The sequence below is a fragment of the Cucurbita moschata genome, unplaced genomic scaffold (assembly GCF_002738365.1).
Source record: "Cucurbita moschata cultivar Rifu unplaced genomic scaffold, Cmos_1.0 Cmo_Scf00054, whole genome shotgun sequence".
NCBI classification, from domain to species: Eukaryota; Viridiplantae; Streptophyta; class Magnoliopsida; order Cucurbitales; family Cucurbitaceae; genus Cucurbita; species Cucurbita moschata.
Window position 1 is genome coordinate 183,249 of NW_019268570.1, and position 27,914 is coordinate 211,162.

General features: G+C 35.2%; 1 protein-coding gene and 1 pseudogene across 1 annotated transcript; both read right to left on the reverse strand.

Annotated features, from left to right (window-relative positions):
• Positions 1 to 2,712: 2,712 nt before the first annotated feature.
• On the reverse strand, positions 2,713 to 8,711 carry LOC111436394 (annotated as a pseudogene).
• Positions 8,712 to 25,136: 16,425 nt separating this feature from the next.
• On the reverse strand, positions 25,137 to 26,502 carry LOC111436390 (aspartic proteinase CDR1-like). Its single transcript, XM_023074167.1, has 2 exons — positions 25,912 to 26,502; positions 25,137 to 25,736 (listed from the first exon to the last, which is right to left on the reverse strand). Exons 1-2 carry the CDS (start codon positions 26,500 to 26,502, stop codon positions 25,137 to 25,139), a joined length of 1,191 nt encoding a protein of 396 aa, XP_022929935.1.
• Between the last annotated feature and the right edge of the window lie 1,412 nt (positions 26,503 to 27,914).

Below are 27,914 nucleotides of genomic sequence, written 5' to 3' on the forward strand. Positions count from 1 at the left end.
AGTTTCTTATGGAGAAAAAGAGAGAGAGATGATTCAGACATACAAATTTCCTATGGAAAGAAACGGGAAGTAGGTCATTTAGCAAGGAAACATACTTATTCGAAACATACTTATTCGAGTCAGCATTCTTCACTAGGTCGGGGCACCTGTCACACTTCCCTGTCCGGATCTACCTGACTCAACGATCTTAGTACCGGAGCTCTGTCTCGACGGTATGGTATCAAAGTAGAGAGGAAAATGGAGGTTCTAGCGACACTATTCACACTGCTCAATTCTAGCGGGTTGCCTATAGTTACCATGATGTCCTACTAGTCTTTCTAGGGGCAGACTCTTGATGGCTTAGACCTGGATTCATTCATCTCTAGGATTCTCGTGCAAGGTCTAACAAACCTGTCGTGGTTTGGAATTCTGGGTTCTAGATCTGCTGGTAATCGTTTCGCGGGTATAAATGCATGGTATTCTAGAGGTATCCTAATTTAGGGTTCTGGCTAGCCAAGATAGTCTTAAGCGCCCTAGCCTAGGCTCCTAGTTTCCTCCTATTCAACAAGAAAGATAACAGAAGCAATCATGCACTACAGTTAACATGCAACAATTCATATAATATTAACAAACATGCTCAATGGGAAGAACATTCATCTTCACTCAGAGAGCAGATTTACAAGTTTCCCTTCCTCCTCATGCATACATACATTATCACAATTTCAATTGAAACAGATACATAATCGTTCATATCTAGATTCTATCGATTTTCTTAATGATTTCATTTCCATGGTTTCCATACTCATATGCTAGGTTTGACTAACTAAGTTTATCGGTATGGTAGCATGCATGCTTATTCCAAGCGGTTCCTACAAGTACTGCTCGTGGGAATCCAAATGGTTAGTTACTTGGTTGACACGTGCCTTTCCAAGCTCGAGTTTCTTGGCGGAAAGAATTCCAAAAATTTTGGAATTTACTTGACAAGTCCTAATTCACATAATAATAGGGTCAATATCAAAATTGGGACGAAAAACAAGCAAATAGAGGCCGAACGGAAGGAAAATAAGTACTCACGAGCTACCCGCGCCCAGGTCATGTGTGGAGCGTCGGTTTGGACTCAGGCCGACCCCAATCCACTTGCCTGACGCGTGTCGCCTAGCGTTCGGGGTATGCCTCACCAGTCGAAATGCGCCACGTGTCCAACACCGATTCCGCCACTCTCCTCCATACGCCGGCCGAAGTTTGGTGGCATTCTTCTCTCTCCTCCTGCGTTTTTTTTCAAATTTTTAAGAAACATGAGTTTTTAGCATTCTCGACCCATTTTCTTTTGATTTTTATATCTTCCAATCTATAATCGGAATAACTTCATGAATATTGTAGATCTCATATTCTTTTTCTACAATATATTTTTCTTATATTGTTTTGGTAATCACAGGTCTTATTATTCAAGTTTGAATTTGCAGAAAAACACGAGTTCTTACTGAAAATTGTGTTTTCTTGAAACTCCGATTTGAACGGAAATCTCGACCGCCTTCACTCCAAAACTTGTGAAGATCACACTATTGAGGATAACAGTCCAAGAATCACTCAAAAACGTCACTAGCACACCAAAATTTCGATAAACATCTCGATCTAAACATTTACAGACTAATCTTAAGTTCTTAGACGTTTTTGACGAAATAGGAAGGTGCGATTCGTGAAAGCACCTTGCCTCGGACTACTGAAGGTTTAGGTTGAGGATTCTCAGATCTCCGCCGTCGATTTTTTATCAAATCTTCTCCTCCAACCTCAAAATCATATTCTTCTTTCTCCTCTTTCTCTCCCCCTCCCCCTTTTTTTTTTCCTCTAATTATGACCCAATTAAACCAGACTCAGCAAAGGTAGGCCAAAATGACCCTCTTGCCACTGTGTTGACCTTAATTATTTTTTTTATTTAAAAACTCGAGTATTACATAAAAAGATGGTTTCAATCATTTCAAATCACTCCAAAAACAAAAACTTAAAAATTCTTTTAAAAATGATTTCTTACGCTAAGGTAAGTTTATTCAATATGACAAGGATAAAAACATGTGTCTTCTCAAATCTACTTAATCTAATTGATTTAACCATGAAGTACATAAATAATTGGTACTTTTTTTTCCTCTAAAAATGAGGTTCAAATTTCCATGTTCCACCTTTGTCGTCGGAGACCCACTTTATTTATTTATTATTATTATTATTTATTTATTTATTTTTTGCATATGAGATCAGATTAAATAGATCCGGATGGTTGTAAACAGATTAAGACTTTATCAAATCAAAATGGATTTGTCTAAGTTATCTTTAAAGCACGTGTTTGATATCGTTGCCCACATATCAATCAATTAGCAATAAGGGGTTGAAATAATAGAATTAGATTTTTTAGCTTCTTCTCCGGGATTGATTCCATCATTGTGCCTAAATTTTTGAAATCGTACAAGGTCTCTTGAATTATAGTAAATTTAATTATATTATTTCACACCTTAAAGAAAAATAATTAAAAATTAATGTCTAATTTTACCTTAAAATTTGTTACCGAAAATTACTATAAAGAAATCAAAGAATACTGAATAAAGTAGAATATAGTTGTGCATATATTAATAAATGCTTTCCAAATTTTATGAATAAAACAAGCTTAACGTTGCATCAAAAGTGTTAAGAGAAAAGTAATAATAGTTATAAAATAGCATATTGTTTTCATAGGCCCAAAAAATCTCAACCAATTTTGGTGCAATCAGTGGGCTTAAATGACACCGTCATATTGTCAATATCATACCCAACCAAAAAATTCGCCATCATACTATTTTCAATGAGTGCGTCCTTCTCGTCAACGCCCATCGCGGTGAAGTAAAAGGACCCATCCGGCATCTTATTGAAAGTCTGAACCGTACTCAATCGCAAATCCACACCGCAGTCGAAGTGTAGAGTCATCACCAAATCCCCCAAATTATATTTGTAGCAAAGAGTATCATCAATGGGCTTCGACGGGATATGCTGCCGAACTTTGGCAGCCAATCGTCCGTACAATTCTTTGGGGAGGAAAGTCGGCGGCGTGCCGATATCGAGAACCACGTTCCCCTTGGCCGGAGGTCCCAACATACTGTACGGAACGAGGGTTTTTCCGACGGAGATTCCCGCGAGGGTGAGAGAGTAAGATGTCTGGTCAGATATTCGAATGAGTTAGGCTGTGATGACTCTAGGTCCTTTAATTTCAGAACCTGACCCGATAGAGAGGCTACTTGAGATTCTCGGGTTGGTGTTGTACGACATCAGATAAAGGGAGAACTTTCTGCCGCTGACTGATGAACCTATCTCTGAATAGAATTGTTTTGAACTTTATTGATATGAACCACGACCAAGAAATTTTCATACCTCAAGGTTCAATTACAAGGACGAGAGCCAAGAAGCTACAACAAATCTTATACAGTTATATTCAAGCTATGGTGAGCTCATCAAAGGAAATTCTAGAAGATGTTGGAGACCTTCCTTATATGTTATGCAAAGTTGAGCTTCAAGAAAGAGATGAATTAAATGCACTTTAAGTTGCATTTAATGAATTCAGCTGAATTTATGAAACTAGTTCAAGGATGACTAATAAGCACATTTTATTAATTGCATTATTTAATTATAGTTTAACTATTTGTTTATCATATTTAAGTTAGTTTTAAATATAGGAGTTAAGGTTATATTGTAACCCACCTAGGTTACTATATTTCATAGTTAACTAGCCATTTTAATAGGGAGGTTATGGGTATTTGTCATTTACTAGCCTATTTAATTTGGGAGTGATGTATCACATAGGTTAAGGTTGTAAAAGGTTGTAAAGGCTATATAAAGCCTTTCTTTTCTTTGATTATATATCAAATTTTGGAATTAAAAATACAATTTCTATTTTAGCTTTGTTGAGAGCTAAATTTTCTTTGCAAATTTTTGTGTTTAGAACTTGTATGCTAGAGTCATTCAAGTGGTATTCATCAAACCTCTTGTGGAGTGATTCGAATCACGAGTCTAGAAATGAGTTTTCTTTACTCTTGATCTTGATCATCAAGGTAATCCGTTCCATACTTTTCCTTGGGTTGATTTCCATACCATTTGGTATCAGAGCTTCAGGCTCTAGATCGGATATATGTTTCATTGCGTTTATCTCTTTTAATTCTCTTATAATTTTTTTTCTCAGTTTGTGTAGAATGTTCATATTCTATCACAAAAATATATATATAAAAAAAAACATTTCTTATGTTCTTCAAAGTGTTAGATCTGGATCTTATCAACACTTTGTTCTTCTTTAAGATCTTCTAAATCAATTTTCTTGTTGGTAAATTGATTAGATTTTGCCAATATGAAGAAAAAAAAAACATTGAAAGAAAGAAAGCTTATTGATGTTAAATGTCTTTCTTTTTTTCCTCTTGATTCTTATATGTATCTCTCATATGTTACTACGTCTAAATTAGTCCTTAATCATTTTCTTTCTTTAATTCGTTTCTTTGTCGTTATTCGGATTGCTCCTTCAATACCCTTATTTATGTGTTGAGTGTGCTGTCTATTCACTTTGAATTGCACTTAGCTCTATAACATAGCTTGTCTCACATCCCAATTTGTTTTTTGGAGTGTGATTTGTGTGTGCTCAATTGTGAGGGTGAGTTTGTAAGGGAGTGACACATTGATTCGAGTGTTGAGTGCTAAACACGAGTGAACTACATTTATGAGTGAATACACGTGAGGGAGCGCTTGTGAGGTCCTTTTTTTTCTTTTACCTTTCTTTTGTAGCATGGAAAATCCAGACGACAATACTGACATTACTGATGCACGATTGAGAGAAGCACAACAACGAACCATGGAAAGACTAATTCGAGAAATAGAAGAGTTGACTGATCGAATAGGAAGATTGGAGATTCAAAATCAAGCTAGACAGAGGATTCCTACGCCCTCAACCGATACATATGAGGGCGACAATTTTGATCACCACGAGGATAATCCACATGCGGTTGGTCATGGCTTGATGCGAGGGAGAGACCATGGAAGAAGGTATCATAATTTACAAGGAGTTCCTTATGATGATAGAATTGATCGTAACGTGGGGAGCATCAAATTAAAACTTCCCAAGTTTTATGGCAAAACCAATCCATAGGAGTACCTTGAATGGGAGAAAACGGCGAAGTCGGTGTTCAACTGTCATAATTTTAGTGATGAAAAGAAGGTACTGTTATGCATTGCTCAATTCAAACAATATGCTCAAATTTGGTGGGAAATTGATGTCAAGTAGGAAAAGAAACCTTGAAGTACCAATTGATTCATGGTACAAGTTCAAAGAGTCAATGAGGAAGCGTTTTGTTCCACAATATTTTCAACGGGACATGGCACAAAAGCTTCAAGCATTGAAACAAGGACGCAAATCTGTGGAAGATTATTACAAGGAGATGGATACATTGATGGATCGACTTGATCTCAATGAGGACATGGAGGCTCTCATGGTGCGGTTTTTTAATGGGTTAAACACAAAGATTGCAGACAAAACTGATTTACAACCTTATTCTAATATTGAGGAGTTGTTGCACATTGCAATTAAGATCGAGAGGCAAATCCAACAAAGGTCACAACAATATTCTTCTAAAACTTTTTCCAATTCTACTTCTATATGGAAAAAGGATAGTAAGAACATTGATTTAAGCATAGAAATCAAGAGATTAATGAGAAGCCTCAAGCTAAATTTGAGAGAGGGGAGAGTTCTAGAACAGGGAAAGAAAAAGTAGAAAAGTTTAATGTTCGATATAGAGATTTTAAGTATTGGAGATGTCAAGGGGTAGGACACTATAGTAGAGATTGCCCAAATGCAAGAATTATGACCATCAAGGAGGGAGAAATTGTTACGGATGACGAGGCACATGACGATATAAATGAGGAAACTGATGAGAGTGAGGAGTTTAGTGAGGAGGACCCTACACATATATCTTTGGTTACTCGACGAGCTCGAAACACCCACGTTAAGGAGGACAGCCTAGACAAACGGGAGAACTTATTTCAAACTCGGTGTCTTGTTCAATCTGTACCTTGTAGTGTTGTCATTGATAGCGGTAGTTGCACCAAGGTAAGGAGAACATTGTTGCAGATGCTTTATCACGAAGGTATGTCCTCCTCAATACTTTGAATGCTAGGTTGTTGGGTTTTGAACACATAAAGGATTTGTATCAACATGACATGTTCTTTTCTCCTTTTGTTGAATCTTGTGAAAAAGGACTCATTGTGGATAATTACTTGTTGTTAGATGAGGCAAACTTTGCATACCATCTTGTTCCGTCCATGAGCTACTTGTGAGGGAAGCTCATGGAGGTGGTTTAATGACACACCATGGAGTTTCTAAAACTTATAATATGCTCTCTGAATATTTTTTTTGGCCTAAAATGAGACATGATGTTCATAAAGTTTGTGCTCGTTGCATAGCATATAAACAAGCTAAGTCTAGGCTTCAACCATATGGTTTATACTCCCTATTACCGGTTCCTAATGGTCCTTGAATTGATATATCAATGGATTTTGTTTTAGGTTTACCTAGAACTAGGAAAGGTTATGATAGCATCTTTGTTGTGGTTGATCGATTTAGTAAAATGGCTCATTTTATTTCTTGTCACAAAACTGATGATGCAAAACATATTGTTGACTTGTTCTTTAGGGAAGATGTACGATTGCATGGCATTCCTAAAAGCATCGTTAGTGATCGTGATGTAAAATTTTTAAACCACTTTTGGCGTGTTTTATGGGGTAAGTTAGGAACTAAGCTAGTATATTCAACTACTTGTCATCCTAAAATGGATGGACAACCTGAAGTTGTTAACATAACCATGACGGCTATGCTTAGGCCTATTATTGATAAGAATCTTAAGACTTGGGAGGATTGTTTGCCATTTATAGAATTTGCATATAATAGGGTTGTTCATAGCACTACTCAATGCACACCTTTTGAAATTGTTTATGGCTTTAATCCTTTAACTCCCACTGACTTGTTACCTATACCAACAAAAGAGTATGTGAATTTTAATGCAAATGTCAAGGTTGAGTTTGTTCATAAACTGCACAAGCAAGTAAAAGAACAAATTGAGAAACAAAATTCCAAGGTTGCCACCCGAATTAATAAAGGACGTAAGATTGTCATCTTCAAGCCAGGAGATTGGGTTTGGGTGCATTTCCGAAAAGAAAGATTTCCTACTCAAAGAAAATCAAAGTTTTTACCATAAGGAGATGGACCTTTTCAAGTTCTTGAGCGCATCAACGACAATTCTTATAAAATTGATTTATCAGGTAAGTACGGTGCTAGTGCAACTTTTAATGTTGTTGATTTGAGTCCTTTTGATGTAGGTGATGGCTTGGATTCGAGGACGAATCCTTCTCAAGAGGGGGAGAATGATATGAACCACGACTAAGGAATTTCCATACCTCAAGGTCCATTTACAAGGACGAGAGCCAAAAAGCTACAACAAACCTTATATAAGTTATATTCAAGCTATGGTGAGCTCATCAAAGAAAATTCTAGAATACGTTGGAAACCTCCCTTATATGTTATGCAAAGTTGAGCTTCAAGAAAGAGATGAATTAAATGCACTTTAAGTTGCATTTAATAAACTCAGCTGAATTTATGAAACTAGTCCAAGAATGACTAATAAGCACATTTTATTAATTGCAGTATTTAATTATAGTTTAACTATTTGTTTGTCATATTTCAACTAGTTTTAAAGATAGGACTTAAGGTTGTATTGTAACCCACATAGGTTACTATATTCCACCATTAACTAGCCATTCTAATAGGGAGGTTATGGGTATTTCTCACTTACTAGCTCATTTAATTTGGGAGTTATGTATCACATAGGTTAAGGTTGTAAAGGCTATATAAAACCTTTTTTTCTTTGATTAGACATCAGATTTTGGAATTAAAAATAGAATTTCTATTTTAACTTTGTTGAGAACTAGATGTTCTTTGCAAATTCTTGTGTTCAGAACTTGCATGATAGAATCAATCAAGTGGTATTCATCAAACCTCTTATGGAGTGATTCGAATCACGAGTTTAGAAACGAGTTTTCTTTACTCTAGATCTTGATCATCAAGGTAATCCGTTCTATACTTTCCCTTGGGTTGATTTCCATATCATTTATAGTTATTTGAATAAGAATATAATTAACTATTCGTTTCAATATTTAATGCGAATTAATAACTTACGTGTTACTTACATTTGTAAATTAATATATTTATGGAAGTATAGAGTTTAAGTTGATATAATTTAGGCATTTATTTTAAATAATTATAAATTTGTGCACAATAAGTGAAAATTAAATATTTATGAAAGGTCAGATAATTTAGGCTTTTATTTTGAATAATTTTAAATTTATAGACAATTTGTAAAAGTTAAGAAATTAAATAGTACAATTATATAAATATATTATTATTATTTTTATAGCCACCATTTTCATATACGTATAATGTTTTTAAAAATAATAATAATAATCGAAAGTGATAATATATATACCTGAGAAACGAAGGAAATAGCTCCTCTTCCAAATTCGATCAATCCCATTTCATTCGCATTAAACGTTTACACTATTATTATGTCGCAACAAAACACCACTCCCGAACCACTCCCGAAAACGGCATTGTCTCTCCATACCTTGAAATTACAGTCATTTTTTCAGTTGTCAATTCTTCTGCGTAGATCCACTTCCATACCCATAGTCGTACTTTCACATGTTTGTGCTGGAGCACGCGGCACTAGATTGTAGTGTTACAAGGAGATGTATAGTAATTAAAAAAAAAAATAGTACTTGACTACAAATAAATGCAAGATTATTAAAAATAAAATCTTTAATTTAATTTAATTAAATAAATAAATTTAAGGTATTGCTCGATAATTAACTGACAATTTATAATCACGTACATTTATTTATTTTATTAATTCTAAATTAAATTTTGATCTAAATAATAGAAAGAAAAATATTTAATTATCAAAATATTTTTAATTCTAGTTTAATAATTATCTTGGAATAAATAAATAAAATAAAACTATATAAACTTTTAAATTTAACTTATATATATGGTAATTAATTAGTGTTTGTTTGTTATTATTAATTATAACTTTAATTTTGTAAGGAAAATACTTTAATAAACNTTAGTACTATTGGAAAAAAAAGTTATTTTTAATTTTTAAACAAAAACTCATATCAAACCACATCTTAGAACATAAGAGTAACTTTAAAATGGTTAAAATCATTTCAAATTATTTTAAAACATATTTTAATCATTCAAATAACCAATTATATTTGACTTTACATTTCATAAAAATCAATTTTGAATATTTATATGAATATCGATTTTGAATATTTTATGTTGTTATCACGACCCCCGATTTTCGAGGATTCGAAAAACCGAATCGTAACTAAAAAGACGAAATCGAAAACAAATAAAATTAAAAATAAAGAAAATCAAATAGAAGATAAAAATTCGATAAAATTTAAAACAACAAAAGGAAGTTAATGACACCAAAATTAAACATAAAATGAAATTTTGAATGTTTCAAATGGGAAATACAAATATAAAAGAAAATATAAAAGACTCCAAATATGAAAATGAACCGACACTCCTGAACGACACCCCTTTGTGACACTTCTGTAGGCCCTTTCCGCATCCCTATCTTAGTAGGTATCCACGGTCTTATTTTTGGGTTCTAGTGAGTGTGAATCACGCTACAACTCTCTTTTCTACATCTTAGGAGGCTTGCCCATCTTATGCAGTGGAATGATTGTCCTAAGGTGAGGTGCGACCTCACAAGTAAATCTGAGGGGATCGTACGGCTGGATCTGAATAAGTAACTCTACCTGAACATCATCCATGGAGGTTACCTTACAACCCTCCCACGAGACCATACATCCACTAAAATCGGCGGTTGCGATCCCCGGTGTGCAGGTCAGCTACTAAGTCATTCACAAGTGCGCGTGGATACATCGAGACTAAAATCGATTTTGCACCTCTATATAGCTCGTCGTTGGTCCTTTGCTAGTGCGCTCCGCGAGCACTGTACATCTTTCTTAGATGAGAACACACGGGTGCCTCAACTAATAAGCTGAGTGAAACAAGAAAAGCAAGCGTGCTTTTATTATACGTTAGACGATGCCACCTCCCACTTGACTTGAGTCTACTCGACATAACTACATTTCCACCAACTGACTCACTTGCCTCTCCCAACATTGGGGATGAGAACCCATGATTTGATCTGCTAGCTTGAACGCCTGGATCATGCCGAGAAGAGAAGGTGAAGAAAAGATTGTCGGAACGATCGGAGGAGGATTTCAGAGTCCATCCCCGCCTTTATTGAGAAGTTAGAAGGAAGAGATAGAAAGGTGGGGCATCCATCGCAGTTGTGATGATGCAGTTGAGTGTGAATTCGATCCACCACCCAAGGCAAGACCGATCAATCGAGACGTTTTTGGGTTCAATCCAGCAAGTAATCCATAAGCATCTGTAAAAGCAGAAGCATATACAGAAGCCGATACCAACAGCAGTAGAGAAAGACCCACGCTAATAGAAAGAAAAAAAAAGCATATCCGTCGATGGATGATAATGAGAGCAGTATCGATACCACCAATAGCATCCTTCCAATTCCCTTTACTAGTAAGGGAGCCATCACCAGGGCCGATGATCCAACCCCATACCGAGATGCCCTTATTATTATGGGCATGAGCCATAGCTGATATGAACCAAAAGACATCAATCATACAATAACTCTAAATTACTCTAAATTATAACCCACCCAAAATTTATAACAATCAAACTTCATTCTTCTTCAATGTGGCATGAATTGAAACATCTTTTGATAATTTTGACAACCTTTTCTTCACATCTTCATTGAAGTATATTGTATGATTGATGTCTTTTGGTTCACATCATAATGATATGCGTACATGGGTACATGGGTAATATGATCATCTAAAGTTTTAGAATAAACAAGGATGTCATCAAAATAAAAAACCACAAACTTACCTAAGTATTCTCGTAAGACATGGTTCATTAGTCTCATGAATGTACTAGGTGCATTAGTTATTCCAAAAGGCATAACCAACCATTCATAAAGACCATACTTGGTTTTAAAAGCTGTTTTCCACTCATCCCCAATATGCATGTGAATTTGATGATAACCCGATTTTAAATCAATATTAGTAAAAAGACTACATCCATGCAATTCATCAAGCATATCATCTAATCTAGGAATTGGATGCCAATACTTTATAGTTATCTTGTTTATAGTCCTACAATCAATATACATACGCCAAGAGCCATCTTTCTTAGGTACAAGAATAACTGGAACAGAACAAGGACTCAAACTTTCACGTACATACCCTTTAGCAAGAAGTTCACTTACTTGCCTTTGTATCTCTTCAGCCTCCTTTGGATTAGTCCTATAAGCTGGTCGGTTTGGAATGGGCGCGCCAAGAATGAAGTCAATCTTGTGTTCAATCCCTCTAAGTGGTGGCAAACTACTAGGCATCTCCTCGAAAAATAAATATTCAAAGTCTTGCAAAAGCACAACAAAATCACTAGGCAAAGAAGGGTTAAGCATGTTAGTAAAGTAACAAGACCCCTTGCACACACATAAGTACAATAATAGTCTGTTAGAGAGCAAAACATTCCTAGCCTCACTTGATCTAACATACAAGCTTACTGATTTGGTTTTTCTCTCTCTTTTTTTCTCTAGGCTGAGTGTTACTTTCTTGCTTTTCACTCAAGCTCTTTTTTTCACTTGATTCTTTTTCAATCTCTGCTTTTGCATCAGCTTCTTGCCTTTTCTTTTCAAGTTTGCAATGATAAATAGATACATATTTTGGAGACAATGGAACAAGAGTAGTTTTTCTACCATTGTGAGTAAAAGAGTATCGATTTGCATACCCATCATACATTACCCGACGATCAAATTGCCAAGGCCTCCCTAGTAGTAAATCTCCAACATGCATAGATACAACATCACATAAAACATCATCAACATATTTTCCAATAGTAAAAGAAACAAGAGCTTGTTGAGTTACCCGTACTTCTTCATGATCATTCAACCATTAAAGCTTGTAGGGTCGTGGATGTAGTTGTGTCTTTAAATTAAGTCTTTTGACCAGAATGGAACTCACAACATTGGTGCAACTACCGCTATCAATGACAACACTACAAGGTACGAATTGAATAAGACACCGAGTTTGAAATAAGTTCTCTCGTTGGTCTAGGCCGTCCTCCTTAATGTGGGTGTTTAGAGCTGGTTGAGTAACTAAAGATATATGTGTAGGGTCCTCTTCACTAAACTCCTCACTCTCATTAGTTTCCTCATTTATGTCGTCATGTGCCTCGTCATCTGTAACAATTTATCCCTCGTTGATGATCATAATTCTTGCATTTGGGCAATCTCTACTATAGTGTCCTACCCCTTGACATCTCCAACACTTCAAATCTCTATTTCGAACATTAGACTTTTGTACTTTTTCTTTCCCTGTTCTAGAACTCTCCCATTTCTCAAATTTAGCTTGAAGCTTCTCATTAATCTCTTGATTTCTATGCTTATAATCTGTTAGTTTGTTTAATCTTGTATTACAGTTTTAGTATTTGTGACTAATAGCAAGGGAAGTTATTAGCCGTTGTTGCTGGGAAGTTATTGTTAAGTTATTAGCAGTTATTTAGTTTTTTTTTGTCTACATATGTATAGTGTAACAAGTTCAAGAAAAAAAAAGAAGTTGTTTTTGTTTATTTTCCTAAGTATTGTCTCTTTCTTGTATGTGTGTTTCTGTCACTTTGGTATCAGAGCGTGGTTACATGCCAAAGATCATGCCGAGAAATGATAACAACATTGGAGAGAGTCGAGAGTCGTTGAAGTTTGCAACAAAGGAAGGTCTGGTATCACTCCAATACCCGATGTTATCGAGAACCAACTACTCAGCATGGGCTATGAAGGTGAAGGTCTATTTGCATGCTTAAGGGGTGTGGGACGCAATCAAATCAACTGAGTCTCTGGATAGTCTTGATGAAAGGAATGATCAAATGGCCTTAGTAGCTATCTATCAAGCAATCCCTGAGGAGATGTTGTTTTTGTTAACAGAGAAAGAGACAGCAAGAGAAGCATGGCAGACGTTAAAAACTATTCATGTCATTATGTGAAGGCAAAGCAAGTAGAAAATCGCTTAATCGGATATAGTGATAGTGATCTTGCTGGAGATATAGATGATCGAAAGAGCACTACGGAGACATTATTTTTCTTATATGGCAATCTAATTACATGGACTTCAAAGAAACAAAAAATGGTGGCACTTTCGTCCTGTGAAGCAGAGTATATTGCGGCGACATCATCTACTTGTCAAGGAATATGGTTAGGACGTTTACTGAAGGAATTGCATGGGAAGGAAGTAAATCCAGTTCATTTAAATATCGATAATAAGTCTTCTATAGCATTAGCGAAAAATCCAGTTCATCGTGATCGCAACAAACATATAGACATGAGGTTCCATTTCATTAGTGAATGTGTGCAAAAAGGAGAGATTGAGGTGGATCATGTAAAAACTGAGGATCAACCGGCTGATATACTTACGAAGCCATTAGGACGATAAAAATTTGTGGAGCTTCGAGAAAGAATTGGTTTGAAGAATGTAAGAATGTGAAGATCGAAATACAAGATTAAGGGGATGATTTGTTAGTTTGTTTAATCTTGTATTACAATTTTAGTATTTGTGGCTAATAGGAAGAGAAGTTATTAGCACTTGTTGTTGGGAAGTTATTGTAAGTTATTAGTAGTTATTTAGTTTTTTTTTCCTGTCTACGTATGTATAGTGTAAGAAGTTCAAGAAACAAAAAAGGAAGTTGGTTTTGTTTATTAGTATTGTCTCTTTCTTGTATGTGTGTTTCTGTCATAATCAATGTTCTTACTATCTTTTTTCCATGGTCTCTCCCTCGCATCAAGCCATGACCAATCGCATGTGGATTATCCTCGTGGTGATCAAAATTGTCGCCCTCATATGTATCGGTTGAGGGCGTAGGAATCCTCTGTCGAGCTTGATTTTGAATCTCCAATCTTCCTATTCGATCAGTCAACTCTTCTATTCCTCGAATTAGTCTTTCCATGGTTCGTTGTTGTGTTTCTCTCAATCATGCATTAGTAATGTCAGTATTGTCGTCAGGATTTTTCATGCTACAAAAGAAAGGTAAAAGAAAAAAGGACCTCACAAGCGCTCCCTCACATGTATTCACTCGTAAATGTAGTTCACTCGTGTTTAGCACTCAACACTCGAATCAAAGTGTCACTCCCTTGCAAACTCACCCTCACAATTGAGCACACACAAATCACACTCCAAAAAACAAATTGGGATGTGAGACAAGCTATGTTATAGAGATAAGTGCAATTCAAAGTGAATAGACAGCACACTCAACACATAAACAAGGGTATTAAAGGAGCAATCCGAATAACGACAAAGAAACGAATTAAAGAAAGAAAATGATTAAGGACTAATTTAGACGTAACAACATATGAGAGTCACATATAATAATCAAGAGGAAAAAAGAAAGACATTTAACATCAATAAGCTTTCTTTCATTCAATGGGTTTTTTTCTTCTTCTAATTGGCAAAATCTAATCAATTTACCAACAAGAAAATTGATTTAGAAGATCTTAAAGAAGAACAAAGTGTTGATAAGATCCAGATCTAACAATTTAAAGAACATAAGAAATATATATATATATATATATATTTTTTTTTTTTTGTTATATATTTTTGTGATAGAATATGAACATTCTACCCAAACTGAGAAAAAAAAATTAGAAGAGAATTAAAAGAGATAAGTGCAATGAAACATATATCCGATCTTGAGCCTAAAGCTCTGATACCAAATGATACTAAAATCAACCCAAGGGAAAGTATGGAACGGATTACCTTGATGATCAAGATCAAGAGTAAAGAAAACTCGTTTCTAAACTCATGATTCAGATCACTCCACAAGAGATTTGATCAATATCACTTGAATGACTCTAGCTGCAAGTTCTAAACACAAGAATTTGCAAAGAAAGTTTAGCTCTCAACAAAGCTAAAATAGAAATTCTATTCTTAATTCCAAAATCTGATGTCTAATCAAAGAAAAGAAGGCTTTATATAGCCTTTACAACCTTAACCTATGTGATACATAACTCCCAAATTAAATAAGCTAGTAAGTGAGAAATACCCATAACCTCCCTATTAGAATGGCTAGTTAATGGTGAAATATAGTAACCTATGTGGGTTACAATATAACCTTAACTTCTATATTTAAAACTAGCTTAAATATGACAAACAAAGAGTTAAATTATAATTAAATAATGCAATTAATAAAATGTCCTTATTAGTCATCCTTGGACTATTTTCATAAATTCAGCGGAGTTCATTAAATGCAACTTAAAGTACATTTAATTCATCTCTTTCTTGAAGCTCAACTTTGCATAACATATAAGGGAGGTCTCCAACGTCTTCTAGAATTTCTTTTGATGAGCTCACCATAGCTATAATATAACTGTATAAGGTTTGTTGTAGCTTCTTGGCTCTCGTCTTTGTAATTGGACCTTGAGGTATGAAAATTCCTTAGTCATGGTTCATATCACAAGAGTTGAAGGAATAGTCTTGATTTAAGAAATATTTGTGTAATTAAGAGATATTTATGTAATCCCTTTAAATAAGGAACATATTTCCTAATATCTAGAGATTGATTCAAGAGATTTCTTTATATATATTATTATCTAGTATCGAGGGATTTAGCTAGATTTAATTTGACCTAGTATCTAGGAAGATTGTTTTAGTCTTTCCTATTATAAAAGGAACATGTATCAGTCCGTGGAAGAGTTAAAGGGTCACCACTACTGAGGATCTCCCCCTTAATCTTAGATAGGTCGTCTGAGGGTTCACCGTGATTCATTGTTGTGCTTACACACTAGGCTACCCTTCTCCGAAAGCTCCGCGGGACCACCTACCACTTACCTTCGGCCGGAAGGGTTTATTGTTGAGATATGATTCAAAGTAGTTGAGATATGATTCAAAGTGTTCAAAACCGAGATATGATTTAAAGTAGTTTAGATATGATTCAAAGTAATCAAAGTACCAAGTTTTTATGAGATTGTGTTAAGAATGAGAAATGAAAATTGAATTGGGAAGGTGTGTATTCTCATTGATATTGATATCCTTTAAATAGGATACAAGCTAGCAACTAATACGTACAAATGAGGAAAATATAAAATAATTAAATACTATGAACAAAATAAAATATACTATAAATCAAATCATAAAGGAAAGAATATTAAGATATAATATCTAAGATATATTCCATAAATAATATATCTCAACATTCCCCCTCAAGTTGAAGAGTGTATGTCAATCACATCCAACTTGTCTTTACGAGTGTAGTCAATAACACCCAAGTTGTCTTTGATAAGAGAGTGTAGGTAAATAACACTTTTGTCTTCGTAGTAGTGAAAATATCCATAAAAAATAGACCGCCTTTGATTGGTTTACATTTTTAGACTTTCAAGAAATTATTAAATTTACAAGAAAGATGCAAAACCAAAAAATAGACTGCCTTTGATTGGTTTGCATTTTTAGACTTTCAAGAAATTATTGAATTTCCAAGAAAGATGCAAAATTCATAAGTAGATTGCAATGATTGACTTGAGGATTAGTAACTTGTCCCATTTAATTTGATTTGGAACAAGTGACTATCCTCCCTGATCACTTCTTGGTCAATGCATAAATGATTTAGAAATAGACCGCAATGATTGACTCGAGGATTAGTAACTTGTCCCATTCAATTTGATTTGGAACAAGTGAATATCCTCCCTGATTACTTGTTGGTCCATGCATAAATGATTTAGAAATAGACTGCAATGATTGACTTGAGGATTAGTAACTTGTTCAATTTAATTTGATTTGGAACAAGTGAATATCCTCTCTGATCACTTCTTGGCCCATGCATAAATGATTTAGTGGATAATAACACCAAGATTGGTGCTTTGGATCACTTGAGAGGTTGTGAAAGAAAATACGAACATCTTGAATATGTCACCTTTGAGCTTGGTGAGAAATTTGAAGATGCTTATAACGTATTCTTGATATTGGATGATCAACGGCTGTAAAGGCTTCACTGATTGGTTAGGGTTTGGCTTTAGGTTTAATACTCCCCTTGGACTCTGAGTCCAAGGGGGTATTAGGAATACCAAGATCGGTGCTCTGATGCCATGTTCAGAATGAGAAATGGAAATTGAATTGGGAAGGTGTGAATTTTAAATAGAGCAAAGTTTGAATTTTATACTCTGGGTCGATTAAAAACTAAAAAGATAAAAATAAATAAAAATCAAATTGAGAAGAAATGCAAAGAAAACATATATCCGATCTTGAGCCTGAAGCTCTGATACCAAATGATAAGATAACGAATCACTACAAGGGGAATAAGATTCGGATTACCTTGTTGATCGAATATCGCAAGGCAAGAACATTGTTTGAGATTCGAATCACTCCACAAGCAAGATTGATCATGTCGAGCTTGAATGATTCTACATGCAACCTAAACTACATAGAATTGCAAATAAACTTAGCAATTGGCTAAAGAAGAGCACAAATGCTTTTTGTACTATATTTTTCAAGTCTACCTACAAATACAACATACATGGCTTTATATAGCCTAAAAAATGAAACTATTTAAGGCATTCCAAGAGTTATAATATTCATACTTAATGGTCATAATTAACCATTACTTAATGGTAACATGTAAATAAAAAGTCATACAATACATTAATGAAATACAATAACTCTAAATTATAATCCACCCAAAATTTATAACACGAAACTTCCTTCTTCATCAATGTGGCATGAATTGAAATATCGTTCGGTAATTTCAACATATTTTCTTCACGTTTTCATTAAAGTATATTGTATGATTGATGTCTCTTGGTTCATATCATTCTTCATTTCTTCAAGAGGATTCGTCCTCGAATCTAATTGTGAAACTTTGCTGCAAAAAATAAGTTATGAAAATACGAAGGACCTCACAACACACTCTCACGAGTATACACAAGGAATTTTAGGCCACTCTTTTTACCCTCATTTACACAAATGAAAGCATTCTCACCTCTCAAAATTTTAAATAGAGAAAAATTCGAATTTTGAACTCTGAGTCGATTAAAAACTAAAAAGATAAAAATAAATAAAAATCAAATTGAGAAAACACGCAAAGGAAACATATATCAGATCTTGAGCCTGAAGCTCTGATACCAAATGATAAGATAAGGAATCATTGATATTGATATCCTTTAAATAGAATACAAGCTAGCAACTAATACGTACAAATGAGGAAAATATAAAATAATTAAAAACTGTGAATAAAATAAAATATACTATAAATCAAATCATAAAGTAAAGAATATTAAGATATAATATCTAAGATATATTCCATAAATAATATATCTCAACCGATTGTTAGTAGATTTGAATTTATTTAGATTTCTATAATTTACTATTTCTGGTGAGTGTGTAAGCCTATAAATATTGTAATTGTGTAACTTTTTAAGTATTGAGTCAGCAAACAATAATAAAGCACGATAGCTTTCATCTATTTTATCTTTTGCTATCTCTTTCAATATCTCTTCCTCCAACAAATTTGGTATCAGAGCCAAGTTAATGTCAACACGAGGGTGAGTGATTATTTTCTTTACAAAACAAAAATGGCAGTACCTGGTTTTTCTTCCTGCACCGTTGTTACCAATCTTTAATGGTGAGAAATATGAGTGGTGGAGCATCAAGATGAAGACCTTGCTCAAATCACAGGAGCTATGGGACTTGGTCGAGCACGGGTTTATTGATGTATTAGAACCCAGAATAGAAGAAAATGAGAGACTAAGAGAAACCAAGAAAAACGATGCCAAGGCTCTATTCATTATTCAGCAAGCAGTTTATGAGACTATTTTTTCACGAATTGCAGCAGCAACCACATTAAAGCAAGCATGTCAATTCTACAAAAGGAGTTTCTAGGAGATTCAAAGGTCTTAACAGTGAAATTGCAATCTCTAAGATGTGATTTTGAAACTCTGCTCATGACGAATGACGAACCAATTGCCAATTTTTGTCAAGAACAATGGAAATAGTCAATCAGATGCGTACCTATGGAGAGAAAATTTCAGATGAAACAATTGTTGCAAAGGTGTTGAGAAGCTTAACTCCAAAGTTTGACCATGTGGTGGCTTCCATAGAAGAAGCTAAGGATCTATCAATACTCTCTGTTGATGAACTGATGGGCTCGCTTCAGGCTCATGAGGCAAGAATCAATAGATCATCAGAAAGGAATGAGGAAAAGACACTACAAGTGAAGGAGACAGCCAACAACAAAGGCAATGAAAGACAATTCAATATTCATCTTGTAGGTAGAAGTCGTGGAAGAGGAGGATTTCGAAGCTTCCATGGTGGTCGCGGTAACAGGGGTAGATGGAGAAATGATGGACAAAGACAATTCAATGAACAAAGGAATGTCATACAATGTTACCATTGCAAGATGTATGGGCACACAAAAGCTAATTGTTGGTATAAAGATCAATGAATGAATTTTGCAGTAGAGAATGAAGAAGAAGAAGAAAACCTTTTTATGGCGTGTATGGATACTAATTCAAAAAAAAGTGACTTGGGGTTTGTTGATAGCGGATGCTCGAATCATATGACAGGCACCAAATCCTTATTCAAAGAACTTGATGAGATGCAAAAAATTAAGGTGCAACTTGGAAATACAAAAGAGATGTAAGTTGAGGGAAAAGGTACAGTGAAATTAGATAATGTTCTTTTGTATCTAATTTAGGGTACAATTTATTGAGTGTTGGACAATTGATGACTAGAGGACATTTCGTTCTATTTGATGACAACACATGTGTCATTACACATAAGAAATCAGGCCATAAAGTTCAAATTTCCATGACTTCAAATAAGATGTTTCCACTAGATGTTCCTAACATGGAGGATTTTGCCCTTACTGTTAGCAAAAAGCTCAACATTATGGCATCTCAGATATGGACATCTTCATATGAAGGGCCTGAATACTCAAGGATAAAGGTATAGTTTTTGGATTACCAAGAATTGATTCAACTAATTTATGTGAAGGATGCATTTATAGGAAGTTCTTTCGTGTTGGAAAAGTTAAAAGGGATTCACATTGACTAGAACTAATTCATGCTGATTTATGTGAGCCAATGCAAACGAAGTTAATACAAACTAATTCAGGTGGAGTAAATACTTTTTACTGTTCATTGATGACTATAGTCGCATGAGCTGGGTTTACTTCCTACAATCGAAGTTAGAAACTTTAAAGAAGTTTCAAATTTTTAAAGTTATGGTGGAGAACCAAAGTGGCTGTCACATTAAAGTTCTTCGCACAGACAGAGGTGACGAGTTCATATCTAAAGATTTCAATCTGTTTTGTGAAGAAGAAGGCAACTCCCTACACTCTAGAACAAAATAGAATTGCTAAACAAAAAAACCGAACTATTGTGGAGATGACAAGAAGTATGTTACAAGCAAGGAGACTTCCAAACTAATTTTGGGCAGAAGCTGTAGCAATATCTGTTTATCTATTAAATCTCTCACCAACAAAGACTATTATGAATCGAACTCCTTATGAAGCATGGCATGGAAGGAAACCATCTGTAAGTCATTTACGAATCTTTGGTTGTGTTGCTTATGCTTTGAAACTTTCTCAAACTCGTCAAAAGCTTGATGAAAAATCTGAAAAAAATGCATTTTCATTGGCTATTGTACTCAATCAAAGGTATATAAATTATACAACCCCCTTAGTGAAAAGCTTTTAGTTAGAAGGGGTGTAATATTTAATGAAAACGTGAGTTGGGATTGGAATAAAGAACCGGAGCAGCAAAAGATTACAGTTGAAGTTTCTCGAAATGAAGAAGCAAGGGTCAACTCTAGTGCATCTCCTAGTGCCTCCACTACAACACAAAATGTGACAAATTCATCCTCTTCAGCATCACTAAATAGCAATTCTTCTCTTGAAGAACTTTTGGATGAGACACCTCCAAGGAAGTATAAATCTCTAGTTGACATATATGCATCATGTCAATTTGCTCTTATTATTTCAAACCCTATGAATTATGAAGAAGCAACTGAAAAAGAAGAGTGGAAGAAAGTCATGGTAGTAGAGATGCAGTCCATTGAGAAAAATGGAACATGGGATATGGTTGACGTACCAAACAAAAAGTTTTATGGAGATGTACAAGAAGAGGTCTATGTAATACAACCAGAGTGATTCATAAAGGAAGACAAAGAAACAAAGGTATACAACCTGAGACAGACATTGTACGGGTTAAAACAGACATACTTACGAAGGCTTTGTCAAAAGAAAAGCTTTGTATTTGGCATCTGCAACTTTGAATCAAGGGAGAGTGTTGAGATATGATTCAAAGTAGTTGAGATATGATTTGAAGTAGTTGAGATATGATTCAAAGTAGTTGAGATATGATTTGAAGTAGTTGAGATATGATTCAAAGTAATCAAAGTACCAAGATTTTAGGAGATTGTTAGTAGATTTGAATTTATTTAGATTTCCATAATTTACTATTTCTGGTTAGTGTATAAGCCTATAAATATTGGAATTGTGTAACTTTTTAAGTATTGAGTCAGCAAACAATAATAAAGCACGACAGCTTTCATCTATTTTACCTTTTTCTATCTCTTTCAATATCCCTTCCTCTAACATTTATTGCACAAAAACTCTGGGATGCAGGCCCCCGAAGAGGGAAGCCCAACGAATCTCAGATGCAAAGCCCCGCACCTCATTAAGATTATATTGGCATAATCTCCCAAAAAAAAAAAAAAAAAGCAGACCCCATTGAGGACGAGAGTGAGGTACAACAAGGTCATTTCTATCCACCGCCCTTCTCACAGAGCCGTACGTGGACGTTACCGCTCATACAGCTCCCAGCTAGCAAGCAGTTAGCCTTCCTCTACAAAGAATGGAAGTGTAAATGAATCGACATCAAATAGAGGAATTCACTTTTTTTTTTCAGCAAGCGACATGTCAGATTCGGGGCATCCCTTTCAAAAAAATTTATGGATCCCCCTTCCTATTAGCACCTTGTGATCTTCTCAAAGATCAGTACGAGTCATCTCCCTATCGGTAAAGCAGCTTCGTCCCTCTCCCTATTAATCGATAATCTTTTCTTTCCTCTCATCATTGTTTTTGTAGATTTAGAAAATTTCATGGTGGATCAGGATGAGAATGAATTCGAGAATCCAGGACATACTCATCCTGGAGCTTGTACTCTCCTCTAGGGAAGAGTTTATATATAGATCTCGAGAGGTGAGGAGAGGGAAGAAGTAGCTCGACTCGAAGAGGAGAGGGTAGCCCCCCGCTTGACCGATTTCTCGGAATCAGAGGAAGATCTCTCATCTCATGACCCTGAACAAGAAGAACCTGCTCTCGATGTGAGATCCGCAGGAAAAGAAAGAAGAAGAATTGGATGTCCTAGAGTTGCAGCCCCCGGATAAGCCTTAAAAAAACACACACACACCTCTTTTTAACTAAAGCCGGACACAAACAAAAGAAAGAAGAAAAGGGCCATGATGATGATCCTATCTTCGTTTTTGCCTCGATCATGTGATCCTAGCTCGCAGAGCTACATACCAGATAAAGAAAAAGAATCTCTATATTACTTTGATTAGAGAATCCTTGGTTTGACTGATGGACTACGTGGGAAATATGAGATCTAGGCAAGCCGCTACATCTTTTCCCTTAGCCCTTGAACGATAGAAGAACTATTGAGATTCTCTTAGATAGCTGTCTCATCTATGGTCAATCAATAGGTCTACGGATCTATTCTTCTATACAAAAAATCGCCATCTCGTAGTACCACCACGACACTGATTCTCGTTCTTTTTTGAGACCCCCATGCCGGGCGTGACTTCGACTTTGAGTATGATGAATGAGTGGAAAGATCTTTATAGAAGTTCTTTGTCCAATAAAATGAAAGAGTTAGTATCTAAAAAATCATATATGTATATATATAAGGGTAGGACTGCGAGTTTTTGTAGAAAAGACTTGCTGCCCACCTATCTGAATCCTGTGAGTGATTAAGCACGAGACGAGCCATAACATAAGGGGCGAATCGACTACAACTCATCTATAAAGAACTCTTCTTTTCTCGGTCTATTTGCATCAAACTTTTACCGTACTAGTAAGAAGGTGTTCTCGAAGGAGACGAAACCCGTCTCAGATCCTATGTGCCGACTTAGTAGTGCGTAAACAGAACACGTAGCCTAAGCAGAACTCAATATTCAACCAATCTATGATCGATCCATTTATTCTTTCAACTTACTATCAATCAACCATGTCTTAGGTTCTCATTGTGGGAGATCTTGGAACGTGCCCTGTGAATGCGCATACAAATAGGGTCACTATTCGCTTACTACTAAGTTAAGTAAAGGCGGGGTGGATTCTAGATTATATCAGTCGGGTAGGTTGGACTTGGGTTCTAGAAAAAATCTCAACAAATTCTTCTTTGCAAGAGACATCCTTGGGTGGTTTAGTGATGTCTCTAGCAGCCTTGTTGGGAACTTCAGATCGAATAATTAGTTTACAAGACACTCTTAGGGGTCTTGTTTTCTTGGATTCCTACTTTTGACTTTGATAAAAGGCTTTGACCTACTCCCTTAGCAAAGATGCACACTTTATACAGGTAGTGAGGTCATGTATACTCATGGGATGCTTGTTTTTTTGGAGTAATGCTTTATCCACTCCAATTCCATTGCGCATACAAATCAATCGATGATCTAATTCGTTGTTCAGTAAACTAATATACTTCTCGCATGCAGTACCGGAGTCTTGCCCATTTATGGAATATGGAGGAGCTATGTGTTGGGTTTTATGTCCTAAAACTCACAGTTTGTAAACAAAAACATATTCTGTTTTCAATAAAGTTATTATTGATGTTTATTCAGTAAAGATTGTTATTTAGTAAAGTGAATGTTACGATCATTAATCTAAATCCAATAAACTAAGAACACTCTGGCTATAGTATGATTACTTGAACTATATGTAGAGACATACAAGTGGATCAAGTTCAAGGATATAGTCAAAATGATCTGTAGTACATGGATAAGGCTGAGTACCTTATTCTAAGGACACTATGGACGAGGCCACTTTTGTATACGATATAAACAATGTGATCACTAAATTGTACATGTGGAGACATGTGAGTGGGGGCGTCCTATGCAATGAGTATTGCGTAAGATCGAACCATGAAGAAAACCACTCTCGCTTTATAATGTCGTTTACTATTGAGACTGATTTTTTCATTCGATGACCTAGGTAACTCGATCTTAATCTTGAGCTAACTATGAACTCCTATTTATTCAGAATTATCCTTAGATTTGCATGGGTGAGAGTGGCCCGAGTTCGAATTTGAAGAAAAATACGAGTTCTTACCGAAAATCGTGTTTTCTTGAAACTCCGATTCGAACGGAAATCTCGACCGCCTTCACTCCAAAACTTACGAAGATCACACTCCTGAGGGTAAAAGTCCAAAAATCACTACAAAACGTCACTAGCACACCAAAATCTCGATAAACATCTCGATCTAGACATTCGCGGATGAATCTTAAGTTCTTAGACGTTTCCGATGAAATAGGAAGGTGCGATTCGTGAAAGCATCTTGCCTCGGACTACTGAAGGTTTAGGTTGAGGATTCTCAGATCTTCGGCGTCGATTTTTTATCAAATCTTCTCCTCCAACCTCAAAACCCTAATCTCCTTTCTGAGATCTCCAGCGTCGATTTCCATCATTGTGCCTAAATTTTGGAAATCGTAAAAGGTCTCTTGAATTATAGTAAATTTAATTATATTATTTCACAACTTAAATAAAAATAATTTATAATTAATGTCCAATTTTACCTTAAAATTTGTTACTCAAAATTACTAAAAAGAAATCAAAGGAATATTGTAGAATATAGTTGCGCATATATTAATAAATGCTTTCCAAATTTTATGAATAAAACAAACTAAACCTCACATCAAAAGTGTTACGAGCAAAGTAATAATAGTTATAAAATAGCGCATTATTTTCATAGGCCCAAAAAATCTCAACCAATTTTTGTGCAATCAGTGGGCTTAAACGACACCGTCATATTGTCAATATCATACCCAACCAAAAAATTTGCCATTATACTGTTCCCGATGAGTGCGTCCTTGTCGTCAACGCCCATCGCGGTGAAGCAAAAGGACCCATCCGACATCTTATTGAAAGTCTGAACCGTACTCAATCGCAGATCCACGCCGCCGTCGAAGTGCAGAGTCATCACCAAATCCCCCAAATTATCTTTGTAGCAAAGGGTATCATCGTCAATGGGCTTCGACGGGATATGCCGCCGAACTTCGGCAGCCAATCGTCCGTACAATTCTTTGGGGAGGAGAGTCGGCGGCGTGCCGGTATCGAGAACCGCGTTCCCCTTGGCCGGAGGTCCCGACGTACTGTACGGAACAAGGGTTTTTCCGACGGAGATTCCCGTGAGAGTGAGAGAGTAAGATGTTTGGTCGGGTGTTCGAACGAGTTGGGTTGTGATGACTCCGGGTCCTTTAACTTCAGAACCCGACCCGATAGAGAGACTACTTGAGATTCTCGGGTCGGTGTTGTATGGCATCAGACAAAGGGAGAACTTTCTGCCGCCGACCGATGGACCTATCTGTGAATATGAATTTACGTTAACTATAAGGTTTTGAACTTTATAATTATTTGAATAAGAATATAATTAAGGGTTGGTTTCACTATTTAATGCTAATAATGTTTTAAAAAATATTAATAATAATTGAAAGTGATAATATATATATATATATATATATATATATATATATATATACCTGAGAAACAAAGGAAATCGCTCCTCTTCCAAATCCGATCAATCCCATTTCATTGGCATTAAACGTTCCACTATTATTATGTCCGCAACCAAACACCACCCCCGAAAACGACGTCTTCGCTCCAGACCTTGAAGTTACAGCCATTTTTTCAGTCGCCAATTCTCCCTGCGTAGATCCGCTTCCATACCCATAGCCGTACTTACACGTGTCGGTGCCGGAGCACGCCGCACCGGACCCCCTCAAATGGCACTGCGGCGACTTGCAAGAAAGGGTTCGAAAGGTTAATGATTTCGAAGGGTCGTAAATCGGATTCGTTTGCCGGTAACATTTCGCACATGGACGACACTGAGCCCAAAATAAATCGCTGCCAGTGTCGAGGATTGCATGCACCTCCGTCGGGGGCGTTCCGACGGCGATTTTCACTATAAATTCGCTGGTTTCCGGCCAAATTTGTGATTTGGCTGCCATCGGTGAAACGTTGCCTGGTGGGAGTCGGCGTTGGATGAGTTCCAGCTTGAGACCACCGCCTTTGCCGGCGGTGGACTCGGCGGTGGAAAGTAGTGCGAGAACGATAAATATGGTAGGCGCCATGGGATTGCATGGATTTTAGATTTCTTTGTTTTATTTATATGCCTGAGAGATAATGACGTGGAAATCGAAATTATTAGGTAGAACTAGGAAAGGATGGCCATGTTTTTAGTAACCCTCACTGTTTTTTTAATATAGAAATAGAATGTTATTTAAGTATTTATTTAGTTGTTTCTAGTTACTCGTATTAAATTTTCATATTTCCAACCCTTTATTAAATTAAATTTAGTTTTAATCTAAACAAGGTAAACAAAAATATTTAAATAGGAGTATATTTCTTATTCTATTTTAATAATTATCTTTGAATTTAAAATTAACTTAGGTATAGTAATTAAAAAATAATAAAATAATAAAATAGTATTTCGATTATTAAAATAAAATCATTTATTTAATTTAACTAATTAAGTAAATTTAATGTATTGCTCGATGATTAATTAACCATTTATAATCACGTACATTTATTTATTTGAATAACTATAAATCAAATTTAGATCTAAATAATGTCATATCAGAATATTTATAATTCTATTTTAATAATTATTTTGGAATAAATGAATTAAATAAAACTATATAAACTTTTAAATTTATCTTATATATGGTAATTAATTAATTAATTAAGGTTTGTTATTATTAATTATAATAGGGAAAATACTTTAATAACGGGTCCAAAAAAAACCTCAAATAAAAGAACAGAATGAGTATGTTAATAGTCAAAGTTAGCAAGGTTGGGAAAAGTTTTAAAATTGTGATAAATAATAATGAATGCTATATTTTTAATTTTTAAACAAAAACTCGTATCAAACCACGTTTTAGAACATAAGGGTAACTTCAAAATTGTTAAAATCATTTCAAGTTCAAAATTATTTTAAAACATATTTTAATCATTCAAATAACCAATTATTATTTAACTTTACATTTCATAAAAATCGATTTTGAATATTTATAATTATGTTATTGTCAGGACCCAATTTTCGAGGCTTCGAAAAACCGAATCGTGACTAAAAAGACGAAATCGAAAACTAATAAAATTAAAAAGAAAATAAAATAGAAGATAAAAATCGGATAAAATTTAAAACGAGAAAAGGAACAGTATGAATATTTCATTAGTTTTATCGATGATTATTCAAGGTATGGCTATATTTACCTAATGCATCACAAGTCCGAAGCTCTTGAAATGTTCAGAGAGTATAAGACTGAGGTTGAGAATCGATGAGGAAAAATTATTAAAACACTTCGATCAGATCGAGGTGGAGAGTATATGGACTTAAGATTCCAGGACTATATGATAGAACATGGAATAACGTCTCAACTCTCAACCCCTAGCATGCGTCAACAGAACGGTGTATCAAAAAGGAGAAATAGAACTCTGTTAGACATGGTTCAGTCTATGATGAGTTTCGCTCAATTACCTGATT

Coding starts and splice junctions, on each gene's coding strand:
- LOC111436390 (XM_023074167.1), bottom strand. CDS start 26,502: ATGGCGCCTACCATATTTATCGTTCTCGCACTACTTTCCACCGCCGAG. Junction 25,737..25,911: donor CGATTTCCTTTGTTTCTCAG/GTATATATATAT, acceptor TCATATTCACAG/ATAGGTCCATCGGTCGGCGG.